Here is a 12,948-nt window from a genome sequence, read left to right as displayed (position 1 = left end):
ACACAGCAGACATGTGGTGGAGCCGGGATTTGACCCCATGACCCCTGACTCCAAAGCCCGGGCTCTTTCCCTAATTCCCCCCCCTTCATTGGCATCGATTTTTAACCCGTTAGCCCCGGTCCATGTTCCTCTGCTTCATTCATTCATTCATTCATTCATTCAGTCGTATTTATTGAGCGCTTACTGTGTGCAGAGCACTGTACTAAGCGCTTGTGAAGTACAAATCGGCAACAGAGAGAGACGGTCCCTATCCAACAATGGGCTCACAGTCTGGAAGGGGGAGACAGACAGCAAAACAAAACACGTAGACAGGTGTTCTGCTCCATTCAGACCCTTCTCTCAGGACCGTAGCTGGTCCTGACAATTTTTCGAGAGTGTTGAACTCCTCCTTCCAAATCCTCTCCTGGCTGGGAACCTCCAGGTGGCTCGGACTTACTTCACCATGCTGCTCCCTCAGTCCCGCTGTGCCCGGGAGAACCTGTGCTACAGGGCCCTGCCCGCCTGCCTGAGGCATTTCTGAGGTGGTCACGGCAGCGTCAGGACAGTCAGTCATTCAGTGGTATTTACTGAGTGCTTACTCTCTGCGGAGCACTGTATTAAGCACTTGGGGAAGTACAATATAGAAGCAGCGTGGCTCAGTGGAAAGAGCACGGGCTTTGGAGTCAGAGGTCAATCAATCAATCAATCAATTGTATTTATTGAGTGCTTACTATCTGCAGAGCACTGTACTAAGCGCTTGGGAAGTACAAATTGGCAACACATAGAGACAGTCCCTACCCAACAGTGGGCTCAAAGTCTAAAAGGGGGAGACAGAGAACAGAACCAAACATACCAACAAAATAAAATGAATAGGATAGAAATGTACAAGTGAAATAAATAAATAAATAAATAAATAGAGTAATAAATATGTACAACCATATATACATATATACAGGTGCTGTGGGGAAGGGAAGGAGGTAAGATGGGGGGATGGAGAGGGGGACGAGGGGGAGAGGAAGGAAGGGGCTCAGTCTGGGAAGGCCTCCTGGAGGAGGTGAGCTCTCAGCAGGGCCTTGAAGGGAGGAAGAGAGCTAGCTTGGCGGAGGGGCAGAGGGAGGGCATTCCAGGCCCGGGGGAGGACGTGGGCCATGGGTTTGAATCCTGACTCTGCCAATTGTCAGCTCTGTGACTTTGGGCAAGTCACTTAACTTCTCGGTGCCTCAGTTTCCTCATCTGTACAATGGGGATGAAGACTGTGAGCCCCCTGTAGGACAACCTGATCCCCAGCGCTTAGAACAGTGCTTTGCACATAGTAAGCGCTTAATAAATGCCATTATTATTAATAGAATTAGCAGACATGGTCCCTACTCTTAATGAGCTTACAGACATTCAGTAATTCCCATATTGGGGATGGAATGCCGGGGGTGGGGAGCGTCACAAGATGCTATGGATTCTTTTCTTGCAGTGCCATGTGTTCTGAATATGTATTTGTGTCTGGCATCTTCAGAAAAGCCCCGCGATTCCCCTATGTAGCTCTCCTCCCCTGGCCTCCCTGGGGGAACTCAAGTCACCCGCCATCCCCAGCCCTGAGGCTTTTCTATCCCTGGGACAGTTATTCTGGGCCCAACTTGGTGTCAGGCGATTTCGGTCTTTTCTAGCTTTTTGGGGCAGTGGACTGTCGTCTCCTTTCCTCACTGCTGGAGAACAGTCCATTCAAAGCTCCAAACGCAGTCCATGAGAGCATGGGCCTGGGAGATTGAAGGACCCGAGTTCTAATCCCTGCTGGTCGTGGACCGTGTTCAACCTGATTAAAGTTTGTCTCCACCCCAGTGCTTAGTACAGTGCGTGACACACAGTAAGCGCTGAACAAATACCACAATTATGATTATCAGTATTATCACCCTAGTGCTTAGAACAGTGCCTGGCACTGTAGTAGGTGCTTAACAAATGCGATAAAAAAAAATCCTGGAATGATTAACCTGGCAGCCTGGGTCCAGAGAGCTTGGCCCCCTGCCCCATGTCCCTGGCTGGCGCCCAGGTGGACATTCACCCCAGAACCCCTGCCCTCAGGCCTTTTAGCAGACCCCGTGGGGTGGACCTGACCCTGGAATAGCAATTGCAAATAAAGGAAGAAAAGTCCAGAGTTGCCATTTTTCTGGAAGCTTTTTCTCCTCCACTACATTGAAAGCTTCTCCACTAGGATGCAAGCTATTTGAGGACAGGGGTAATGTCTACTACTATTAATAACAGTGGTGTTTTTTAAGTGCTTACTACATGCCAAGCATTGGGGTAGATGCCGGATAATTGAATCGGGCATAGTACCTGTCCCAGGAGGGAGCGCAGGTATTGAGTCCCCACTATATAGATGAGGAAACTGAGACGTGGAGAAGAGATTTGCCCAAGGTCATACAATAGGGACGTGGCAGAGTCGGGATCAGTCAGTCATCAATTAATGGTATTGAGTGCTTACTGTGCAGAGCACTGTACTAAGTGTTTGGGAGAGTACTATACAATAGAGTTGGTAGAATCCTGCCCACAGTGTGGGCTTACAATCCAGCTGTTTTTTTTTCTTTAAATGGTATTAAACGCTTACCATGTGCCAGGCAGTGTACTACTAATAATAATAACAATGATGGCATTTATTAATCTCTTACTATGTGCAAAGCACTGTTCTAAGCACTGGGGAGGTTACGAGGTGATCGGGTCGTCCCACGGGGGGCTCACAGTCTTAATCCCCATTTTACAGATGAGGGAACTGGGGCCCAGAGAAGTGAAGTGACTTGCCCAAAGTCACCCAGCTGACAAGTGGTGGAGCCGGGATTTGAACCCATGACCTCTGACTCCAAAGCCCGGGCTCTTTCCACTGAGCCACACTGCTTCTCAGCTAGTAGGCTCAGGTAACTAAGCCCTGGCCTACGTACAAATGAATCAGGTTTGACACAGTCTATGCCCCTCAAAGGGCTCACAGTTTTATCCTCATTTTACAGATGAAATAACTGAGGCACGGAGAAGTGAAGTGACTTGCCCAAAGTCACACAGCGGACAAGTGGCGGCGCCAGGATTAGAACCCAGATCCTTCTCACTCCCAGGCCCATGTTGTATCCATTAGGCCATGGATACTAGACTAGATACTAGACTGTGAGCCCACTGTTGGGTAGGGACTGTCTCTATATGTTGCCAGCTTGTACTTCCCAAGCGCTTAGTACAGTGCTCTGCACACAGTAAGTGCTCAATAAATATGATTGATTGATTGATTGATTGATGTTGCTGCTTTTGCACTCTCTCAGGGGCATGGTAAGTGCTCAATAAATACCATGTGGAGAAAAGCAGCATGGCTCAGTGGAAAGAGCTTGGGCTTTGGAGTCAGAGGTCATGGGTTCAAATCCCAGCTCTGCCAACTGTCAGCTGTATAACTTTGGGCAAGTCACTTAACTTCTCTGTGCCTCAGTTACCTCATCTATAAAATGGGGATTGAAACTGTGAGCCCCATGTGGGACAACCTGGTCACCTTGTATCCCCTCCAGCGCTTAGAAAAGTGCTTTGCACATAGTAAGTGCTTAACAAATACATTATTATTATTATTATAATTGATTAATTCAGACAACAAACAGATCGCCACACTTGGGAGAAAAACTGAGAGCCAGCCCCAGTGAAAAACAGGCAGTGCTGTGGGTCTGTGCTGGAATATTTATTTATTGTCAAAGACACCGGCATTCTGGTAGCCTCTTCACTGAGGTCAGGATGAGGCTGCAGCAGGAAGGAATCTGGGTGGACTAAATGCACACTTCTGAAGGGGCATGAATTCGGGAGGGGATTAAAGGATCTCAGAAGTCTTTAAAAATGGAATGGGTCCTTCTGGTCGGAGGAAGGGCGACAAACTAGATGACTTCTCAATAGGCCAGTTTGGTTCCTGACAGACCTCTCTCTCCTTCCCCTCTGCCCATCCTCTCAGGGGCCCCCAGCCTCCCTCATGCTCCTGCGGTGGCTGGCAGCGCGGCTGTACCCGCAGGGTGCCGGGCTCCTGGCGAAGCGGGATGTGCCCAGGCATGGAGGAGGAGGGTGCGACTTCCGCCGGGCATCCTCGGGAGCCACCGAATCCTTCCTGAGCGGCACCAGCTCCAACTATGTGGAGGAGATGTACTTCGCCTGGCTGGACAACCCCCAGAGCGTCCATAAGGTGTGGCTCAGTGCGTGTGTGTGTCGGGAGGGAGGAGAGGGAAGGGTGTGGAGCAGGGCCGGGGGACGGCCACTACCGCCTCACGGCCCGCTACCTCCTGTGACCTGGGGCTGGTTCTCCCCACCAGCTCGGGTCTCTGCTTCCCCCGGACAGGATGGGGTGCCCATCCCTTCTCCGGTGAGGCCGGCCCCGAACGGCAGCCCACTCTGAGCTTTTCATTCACTCAGTCGTACTTATTGAGTGTGTACTGTGTGCAAAGCACAGTACTAAGCGTTAGAGCACTGAACTAAACGCTTGGATTAAGCTCTTCACCACCAGGGCCTGAGAAGGTACGAAATCTACCTTTTGGAGGCTGCTAGGTCCCCAGGGAAGCCCCCTCAAATTCCCCTTGTCCCCCGGTGGGGATCCTCCTAGATAGCAGCGTGGCTCAGTGGAAAGAGCCCGGGCTTGGGAGTCAGAGGTCATGGGTTCAAATCCCGGCTCACCAGTTGTCAGCTGTGTGACTTTGGGCAAGTCACTTAACTTCTCTGGGCCTCATCTGTAAAATGGGGATGAAGACTGTGAACCCCCCGTGGGACAACCTGATCACCTTGTAACTTCCCCAGTGCTTAGAACAGGGCTTTGCACTTAGTAAGCGCTTAATAAATGCCATTATCATTATTATTATTAGCAGCAGGATGGGGCTGGTCCCACTGGCTTTCCCCCTTCCCCACAGGGACCATTCATCAGGCAACGGCCGGGGTGTGGCCCAGTCCCTCTCCACAGGAGGAGGGTGGGTGCTCAGACACAGAGTCGCCGAGTGTGGAAGCTGCGAGGCTCTGAGATCAATCAATCAATTGATGGTATCTACTGAGCCCTTACTATGTGCAGAGCGCTGTACTAAGCGGTTGGGTGAGTATAGTACAACAGAATCAGCAGACAGGTTGCCTGCCCATAACAGAGCTTACAGTATAGAGGGGAAGGCAGTCAATCATATTTATTGAGTGCTTACTGCGTGCAGAGCACTGTACTAAGCACTTGGGAGATTTCATTCATCCATTCAATCATATTTGTTGAGCGCTTACTGTGTGCAGAGCATTGTACTAAGCCCTTGGGAAAGTACACTATAACAGTGAACAGGCACATTCTCTGTTAGCTCATTGTGAGCTACAGTATAACGATATAACAGACACATTCCCTGCCACAATGAGCTTACAGTCCAGAGGGATGACCCTAATCCCCGCCCCAGGTAACTGAGCTCGTCGAGGGTGAGCCAAGACTAACGATGGCATTTATTAAGCACTTACTATGTGCAAAGCACTGTTCTAAGCTCTGGGGAGGTTACAAGGTGATCAGGTTGTCCCACAGGGGACTCTCAGTCCTAATCCCCATTTTACAGATGAGGAAACTGAGGCAAAGAGAAGTTAAGTGACTTGCCCAAAGTCCCACAGCTGACAAGTGGCAGAGCCGGGATTCGAGTCCATGAACTTTGACTCCAAAGCTCATGCTCTTTCCACTGAGCCACGCTGCTTCTCAAGACTAGAATTTGGGCCATCCAGCACCTTAGTGATATGTCTGGAGAGGCATCACTATGTCAGTGACTTGCTTGCCACCCTGATGGCCTGTTGAATTACCCTCCTGAGCTTAACCATATAGCCAGTTGTCCAGAGGGCATCGAGGCATGTGCTGCCCTGTTGGTCTTAACCGGGAGCACTTTCCTGATCAATTCCCAACCTGGCAGCCCAAACCTGTGCCTGCTCGTTTATTCACTCTTCCATCATTCACATCGATGCTCGCACTCCCGACTGTAGTCTGTCTGTCCATTATGTAGGTGTGTCTCATCAGACGGTAAGTTCCTCAAGGGCAGGGATCGTGCCTCCTATCGGCGCCCCAAATCCTGGTTCGGTGCTCTGGACAATAGTAGGCACCCCCGCTTGATACTCGGGCAATCCTGGTGCTTCTGACTCTGACGGATGTTTCCCGCGCCTTCTCCCTCCCTCCCCATCTCTGGCTGAAGTCGTGGGACGCTTTCTTCCGGAACGCCAGCGCTGGCGTCCCCCCCGGCCACGCCTACCAGAGGCCCGTGTCCGTCAGTCCGGAGCACCAAGCCAAGCTGATTGAAAGCCATGGGCTGGCGAGGAGCCAAGCCAAGACGGACAAGCTGGTGGAGGACCACCTGGCAGTACAGTCGCTGATCCGGGCCTATCAGGTGAGCGGGCTCTGCTGGTCTGGGAAGCAGGCTGCCCCTTAAACTGCGGGGGTGTCCTAAATACCTTTTCCATGCCGGATCCTCGTTAGTGGACTTGAGAACACCCATTATCCAGAACCCCCTTCCACTTGGCAGGCCCGGTGCTTCTGAGGGATTCTGGGAGATGCAGTCCCCAATCATGGCACACAGTGTGAGGTCCCATCAAAGCAGTCACGTGACTGCCCACGCTAACTCTTCTCCCTTCTTCGCAGATCCGAGGGCACCATGTGGCCCAGCTGGATCCCCTGGGCATCCTGGATGCCGACCTGGATTCATTTGTGCCCTCAGATCTGATCACTACCATTGACAAACTGGGTGAGAATCTGGGTCCCCTGAGTTTGTGCCAGCCCAAGAGGGCAGTCCTGGTTGCGGTGGGGCTCAATGGGAAGACCTCAGGTCTGGAGGTGGAGAGAAGCGGGAGTTAGAACCATCAATGCCGTTGATTGAGCAAGTCCCACCCCCACCACTGGACCTCAGTATACCAGTCTGGGGACTGGGGAGAGCGATCCCACTCCTCCAGCCCCAGTGATGCTTGGAGGGTAGAATGAGAGAGTAGCTGCCCTGCACGGGGGCAGGAGGACAGACTCGTTGCCCTCTGTCTCCTTCATGCCGCCACTCTCCAGCTTTCTACGACCTGCACGAGTCCGATCTGGACAAGGTTTTCCAGCTGCCCACGACCACTTTCATTGGGGGCTCTGAGAGCACTCTGTCCCTGCGTGAGATCATCAGGCGTTTGGAGGTGAGCACCCGGCAGCCCTGAGTTAGCTGCCAGATTCTTCATTGCTCAAATGTGGGGGACAAGTGCCCTTTCTTTAACACCTTTTCCTTCCGAGTGGGTGCTAAAATGGAAACCAGTGTCTGAACCGTTTTGGCACAGGTGCAATTTCATCATCCACACTCAGCGGTTAGTCTGGGGTGGTGGGGAGCTCTGAGGGGAAGCAAGATGGTCAGATGACCGGATGAGGTGACTCTTAAGAGTAGCCATTTCTCATTCATTCAGTCATGTACTGTACTAAGCGCTTGGGAAATACAAGTTGGTGACGTATAGAGACGGTCCCTGGCAGGCACCAGAGCTGGTGGGCCCAGAAGGGCCACAGGAGCTTGATAAGGCTTCTTTCCACTCTTCCTCAGTTCCTGGGTCTTCCATATAAAGATTAGGACCCAGAACTCTTTCCTTGATTCAGAGATGGTATATCTACATCCTGACCCCCGACCCCTATTACCTTCCCAGCCCTAACAAGCCTCCTCACCCCCCTGAGCTAGCCACTCCCCTTCCCTGCCCGCTCCTGCTTCTTCCCCACCCCTTCCCTTCACTCTGGCTCTGCTCCGTGCCCCGCCTCCTGTAGAGCACTTACTGCCAGCACATCGGCTTGGAGTTCATGTTCATCAATGACGTGGAGCAGTGCCAGTGGATCCGGCAGAAGTTCGAGATGCCCGGGGTGATGAAGTTCAGCAGCGAGGAGAAGAGGACGCTGCTGGCCAGGCTCGTGCGCTCCATGAGGTGCGAATGTGGCACGGGTCCATTGGAAATCCTCCCTGGTCTTGTGGGTTCATTCATGCATTCAGTCGTATTTATTGAGCACTTACTGTGTGCAGAGCACTGGACTAAGCGCTTGGGAAGTACAAGTCGGCAACATAAGGAGACGGTCCCTACCCAAAAACGGGCTCACAGTCTAGAAGGGGGAGACAGACGACAAAACAAAACGTGATCGGGTGTCAAGTCATCAGAATAAATAGAAGTAAAGCTAGATGCACATCACTGACAAAATAAATGGAATAGTAAATATGTACAAGTAGAATAAATGGAGTAAAAAATCTGTACAAACATATGTACAGGTGCTGTGGGGAGGGGAAGGAGGTAGGGCGGGGGAGATGGGGAGGGGGAGAGGAAAAAGGGGGCTCAGTCTGGGAAGGCCTCCCTGAGGAGGTGTGGTCCCGGGGAGAGGGTCTTGGGAAGGAGGTTCAGCTTGGATTCAGCGGACCCCACTGGACTGGGCTCCTCTGGCTGCTGGGGAAGAGGAGCCATTTCATCCCCCTCCCCCTCCCAGGAGAACGAAATGGCTGAGACAGAGCTCAGTGGGCTGTTGTGTGTGGAGGCCCGTGGCCCCCATAACAGGTAGGCTCATTAGGGAGAGACTGGCATATGCCAAGGAGCTTGGGGAACTGGAGGAAGAAGGGTGAGGTGGTGGGAGGATGGGCTCCGTTAATCCCTCCCCACTCTACCTCTGGTCTCCTGGAATTGAATTGCAAGTAAGCCACCCATTTAACTGATTCAAATGTACAGTGTTCTTGGACTGGACAACCCACCACCCATTTCCCTTCCTGTCTCCTCCTTCCTTTCTCTACCCCGCCCCACCCGCTCTGGGCCCCGAGGCCCCATCTCAATTCTGCCCTGGTTCTTGATCCGCTGGGCAGGTTTGAGGATTTCCTAGCTCGGAAATGGTCCTCGGAGAAGAGGTTTGGGCTGGAAGGCTGCGAGGTCATGATCCCCGCCCTCAAGACCATCATCGACAAATCCAGCGAGATGGGCATCGAAAATGTGATCCTGGGGATGCCCCACAGGTTGGCATTGGTGGGGGCGGGCAGCGAGCGAGATTGGGGGCAGAGGGGAAGGGGATGGTAGTGGTCGGAGATCCCATCTGGGAAGGCGCTGGATCCCAGAAGTCCTCTAAAAGCCAACAGATGTTCATTGGCCTGCCTCATACATGTTTCCCAAGCACACATCCCGGGACTGAGGAGAGGCGAAGGTGAGGTAAAATGAAATCCTTCTCCCCCAAGCAGTGGGTAAACACATGGGTCTGTTCCCATGTTCATTCATTCAAGCATATTTATAGAGTGCTTACTGTGGGCAGAGCACTGTACCAAGCATTTGGGAGAGTACAATATATTGATAAGAAGATACATCCCCTGCCCACAATGAGCTTACGGTCTAGAGGGGGAGACAGACATTGATGTAAATAAATGACAGCTATGTACATAAGTGCTGTGGGCTGGGAGGGGGGTGAATAAAGGGAGCAAGTTAAGGCGATGCAGGAGAGAGTGGGTGGGGAGGAAAGGAGGGCTTAGTCAGGAAAGGCCTCTTGGCAGAACTGTGCCTTCAGTAAGGCTTTGAAGGAGGGGAGAGTAGTTTTCTGTCGGATTTTAGGAGAGAGGGCATTCCAGGCCAGTGGCAGGATGTGTGTGAGGGTTTGGCAGCGAGATAGAAGAGACCAAGGTATGTTGTGAAGGTTAGCATTAGAGGAGAGAAGTGTGCGGGCTGGGTAGGAGTAGGGGAGTGGTGAGGTAAGAGGGGGTAAGGTCATTGCTTTAAAGCTGATGGTGAGGAGTTTTTGCAATCGGGCAGCCAGAAACGGCGGCAGCCCCGTAGATCCGAGGCGCGATGGAGAGGGAAAGGTTCAGAAGGTTGTATTGGCCCATCCTTAGCCTGGGGCCCTGGAGCAGAGCTATCTTCACGGTCACTGGTCACCATCCAAAGACTGTTCTGGGTGAACCCAGGCATGCCTGGTGGGTGTGGAGGAATCATGTGGCAAGCGGAGGCCCGTTCTACTGGAGTGGCTTCCTGCTGCCGTGATCCCAGGCCTCAGCTGGGACGCGGAGCCTATTGTGATGCCTGGTGCCTGGATCCTTGGAGGCAAAGTGCTTAGAACAGTGCTTTGCACATAGTAAGTGCTTAATGAATGTTATTAAAAAAAAAGCTCCTCATAAACCCTGGGTGGCTTCTGTCTCCACAGGGGCAGGTTGAACGTGTTGGCCAACGTCATCCGGAAGGAGCTGGAGCAAATCTTCTGCCAGTTTGACCCCAAGCTTGAGGCGGCTGATGAGGTGGGGAGGACACCCTCCCAGCTCCTGGCTGATGAGAGGGGCCGGGGACCTTTTCAGGACGGGGAAGGGGCCTTTCTTGGGATCTCCTGCGTCTGGATGGAATCTTTCTAGGGAAATTTCTCAACATTGAGGAGGCTTTCCAGGTTGAAGAAACCTGGTGGTTTGGAGGGAGGCCAGTGCAAACTCAGCTCTAAGGGTTCGGCGCACTCTGAAAAGGAGTGCTCCCTCTGGCCCGGTGGGGGAACAGAAAAGGGAAGGGAAGAGGGGGTGGGCCCAGGTGCCAGCTGTTCACCGTGGCTTCAGGGGCAGAAAGGGCCAGGGGTCTTGGGAGAACCTGTAGGCAAGTCGGCAGGCCGCATAGAGATTATCAGTCCTCCAGCCCCACTTGGCAGCAGCCAGTTCTAGCTGGCAGCGTAGGGTGAGCAAGGCAGATGTCTTGAGAAGCAGCGTGGCTCAGTGGAAAGAGCCTGGGCTTTGGAGTCAGAGGTCATGGGTTCAAATCCCGGCTTCGCCAACTGTCAGCTGTGTGACTTTGGGCAAGTCACTTAACTTCTCTGTGCCTCGGTTACCTCATCTGTAAAATGGGGATTTAAACTGTGAGCCCCCCATGGGACAACCTGATCACCTTGTAACCTCCCCAGCGCTTAGAACAGTGCTTTGCACATAATAAGCGCTTAACAAATACCATCATCATTATTGTTATTATTATGTCGGGGAGAACTGTGACTTCACCCCCACAGCTGGGGGAAGCCAGGGGTACCGGCCCTACCAAGGCCCTGGTGTTGCTGCGACTGTCCCCCATCCCCAAGAAGGGCAGTGGGCTCCAGACGGGAATGTTGCTTCCACCTGGAGAATGGTGCTCTGAAGGAGGCTTTGGGGACATAGGCCCAAAGGAGCCAAAATGATGAGCGGCTCCTTGCCGCCTCTGCGTTGTCACCCCCAAGGATGGACCAGCGGCCGGGGTGGGGACGGAGACCCTGGGGGCCCCAGCCTGGGCCATCGGCCTCACCGGCCTTGGTCTCCCAGGGCTCTGGGGATGTGAAGTACCACCTGGGGATGTACCACGAGCGGGTCAACCGGGTCACCAACAAGAACATCACCCTGTCGCTGGTGGCCAATCCTTCTCACCTGGAGGCTGTGGATCCCGTGGTGCAGGGCAAGACCAAGGCTGAGCAGTTCTACCGAGGGGACACCTCAGGGAAGAAGGTGAGGCGGAGCCACCCGCCGACCGGGGAGGGAGGGCGGCCCGTGCTCCCTGTTCACAAGGGGGATGCCAGAGGGGGCAGCTGGGTGGGCTTTGGGTTGGCGGGCCAATCTGGCTGCAGGCAGTTGGATTGGCTCACAAAAGAAGGAGGGTACTGGTGGCCTTGAGGAAACAAGGTTGTCTCGGGGCTGGAGTCATTCATTCGTCATATTTGTTGAGCGCTTACCGTGTGCAGAGCACTGTACTAAGCACTTGGAAGAGTATAATACAACAATAAGCACCCCAGCTGGTGTTGGGGCCAGCGGGTGGACTTCCCCCTCTGGACGTATCCCCGGTGCTCTCTTTGGGCCCTGATGGCGTGAGCATGGGCCCCCAGGGTTAGGTGGGAACCAGCCCCGCAATGAGTTGTGGAGAGCGTTGCCTGCCCACCTCACCGGCCCAGGAGAGACATGCCTGCTTCCCCTTGACTCTCGGCCTCCAGGTCATGTCCATCCTAGTCCACGGGGACGCGGCCTTTGCTGGGCAGGGCGTCGTGTATGAGACTTTCCACCTCAGCGATCTACCATCCTACACCACCAATGGCACGATCCATGTCGTGGTCAACAACCAGGTGAGAAGGGGCAGGACAGCTGAGTCAGCCTCCTGCCCCTCGGGTTTAACCTTTCTCTGACCTGTCAGAGCCAGGAGGGCTTTTCACTCAGGAGATGCCAGGAAACGACACACTCCTGGGAGGAAGCTGGACCCTGGGGAGCTGGTGAGACCGAGGCCCCAAATGGGAAAGGGGACTTGACTGAGGTCCCTTGGGATTGAAGTTTTCCCACCCAGTGGTTGGCTGGGTGGGGGTTTTTGGACCCTTGGAGCTTCTGTTGGCGGAACCATGGGCCTGGTAGTGTCATCTGTTCTGGAACATGACCGTCTTCCCACCCCGCTGCTCGCCTCCTTTTCAGATTGGCTTCACCACGGACCCCCGGATGGCTCGCTCCTCCCCCTACCCAACGGACGTGGCCCGTGTGGTCAACGCCCCCATCTTCCACGTGAACGCGGACAACCCCGAGGCCGTCATCTACGTGTGCGGAGTCGCGGCCGAGTGGCGGAACACCTTCAACAAGGACGTCATCGTGGATCTGGTCAGTGCGGGGGCTTCGCCTGGGGCTGGGGACTCTCGGACCAGGCCGCCCCTTCTGACGGGCTCAATCCCTCACCTGGCCGATCCCGGCCACTGGTTTGGGTGGGGACACTTGGTCCTGAGTGGCTCCCGGGAAGAGGGGCCCGGCATCTCTGTAGTGTCCCTAAGCAGTCTGCAGTGGGGAGGGGGTCTCCCAGCCGTGGCTCCGACTCCACGAGGGATCCGGCCCCGGCCCCTCAGTGAGGGTGCCACGGAAACGCTCAGCGTGGCCAGGGCCGGCCGGGCACTGAGAGTCAGAGGGAAGGAGCATGGCTACCCAGAGCGATGCGCAAGTGTACCGGGCCCCCTGGGGATGTGGGCGCTTGGCCCCTTGCCCGGTCCGGCCTGGCCAAACCTTGGCTGAGCAACCCCGC

At 54.1% G+C, this 12,948-nt stretch overlaps 1 protein-coding gene across 1 annotated transcript in view; it reads left to right on the top strand.

The window, feature by feature from the left end:
- Positions 1-12,948, top strand: part of OGDHL (oxoglutarate dehydrogenase L) — a 52,172-nt gene that overhangs the window by 16,502 nt on the left and 22,722 nt on the right. Inside the window, exons 2-11 of the mRNA XM_038744076.1 lie at positions 3,932-4,156; positions 6,153-6,344; positions 6,596-6,698; positions 7,007-7,122; positions 7,730-7,884; positions 8,799-8,945; positions 10,115-10,205; positions 11,232-11,411; positions 11,891-12,019; positions 12,357-12,536. Of these exons, the coding sequence (XP_038600004.1) occupies positions 3,950-4,156; positions 6,153-6,344; positions 6,596-6,698; positions 7,007-7,122; positions 7,730-7,884; positions 8,799-8,945; positions 10,115-10,205; positions 11,232-11,411; positions 11,891-12,019; positions 12,357-12,536 (1,500 nt within the window). The 5' untranslated portion in view covers positions 3,932-3,949. The remainder of the gene's footprint in view (positions 1-3,931; positions 4,157-6,152; positions 6,345-6,595; positions 6,699-7,006; positions 7,123-7,729; positions 7,885-8,798; positions 8,946-10,114; positions 10,206-11,231; positions 11,412-11,890; positions 12,020-12,356; positions 12,537-12,948) is intronic.

Source organism: Tachyglossus aculeatus, chromosome 3 (assembly GCF_015852505.1).
Source record: "Tachyglossus aculeatus isolate mTacAcu1 chromosome 3, mTacAcu1.pri, whole genome shotgun sequence".
Taxonomy (NCBI): domain Eukaryota; kingdom Metazoa; phylum Chordata; class Mammalia; order Monotremata; family Tachyglossidae; genus Tachyglossus; species Tachyglossus aculeatus.
This window is presented reverse-complemented; position numbering and strand designations above follow the sequence as displayed.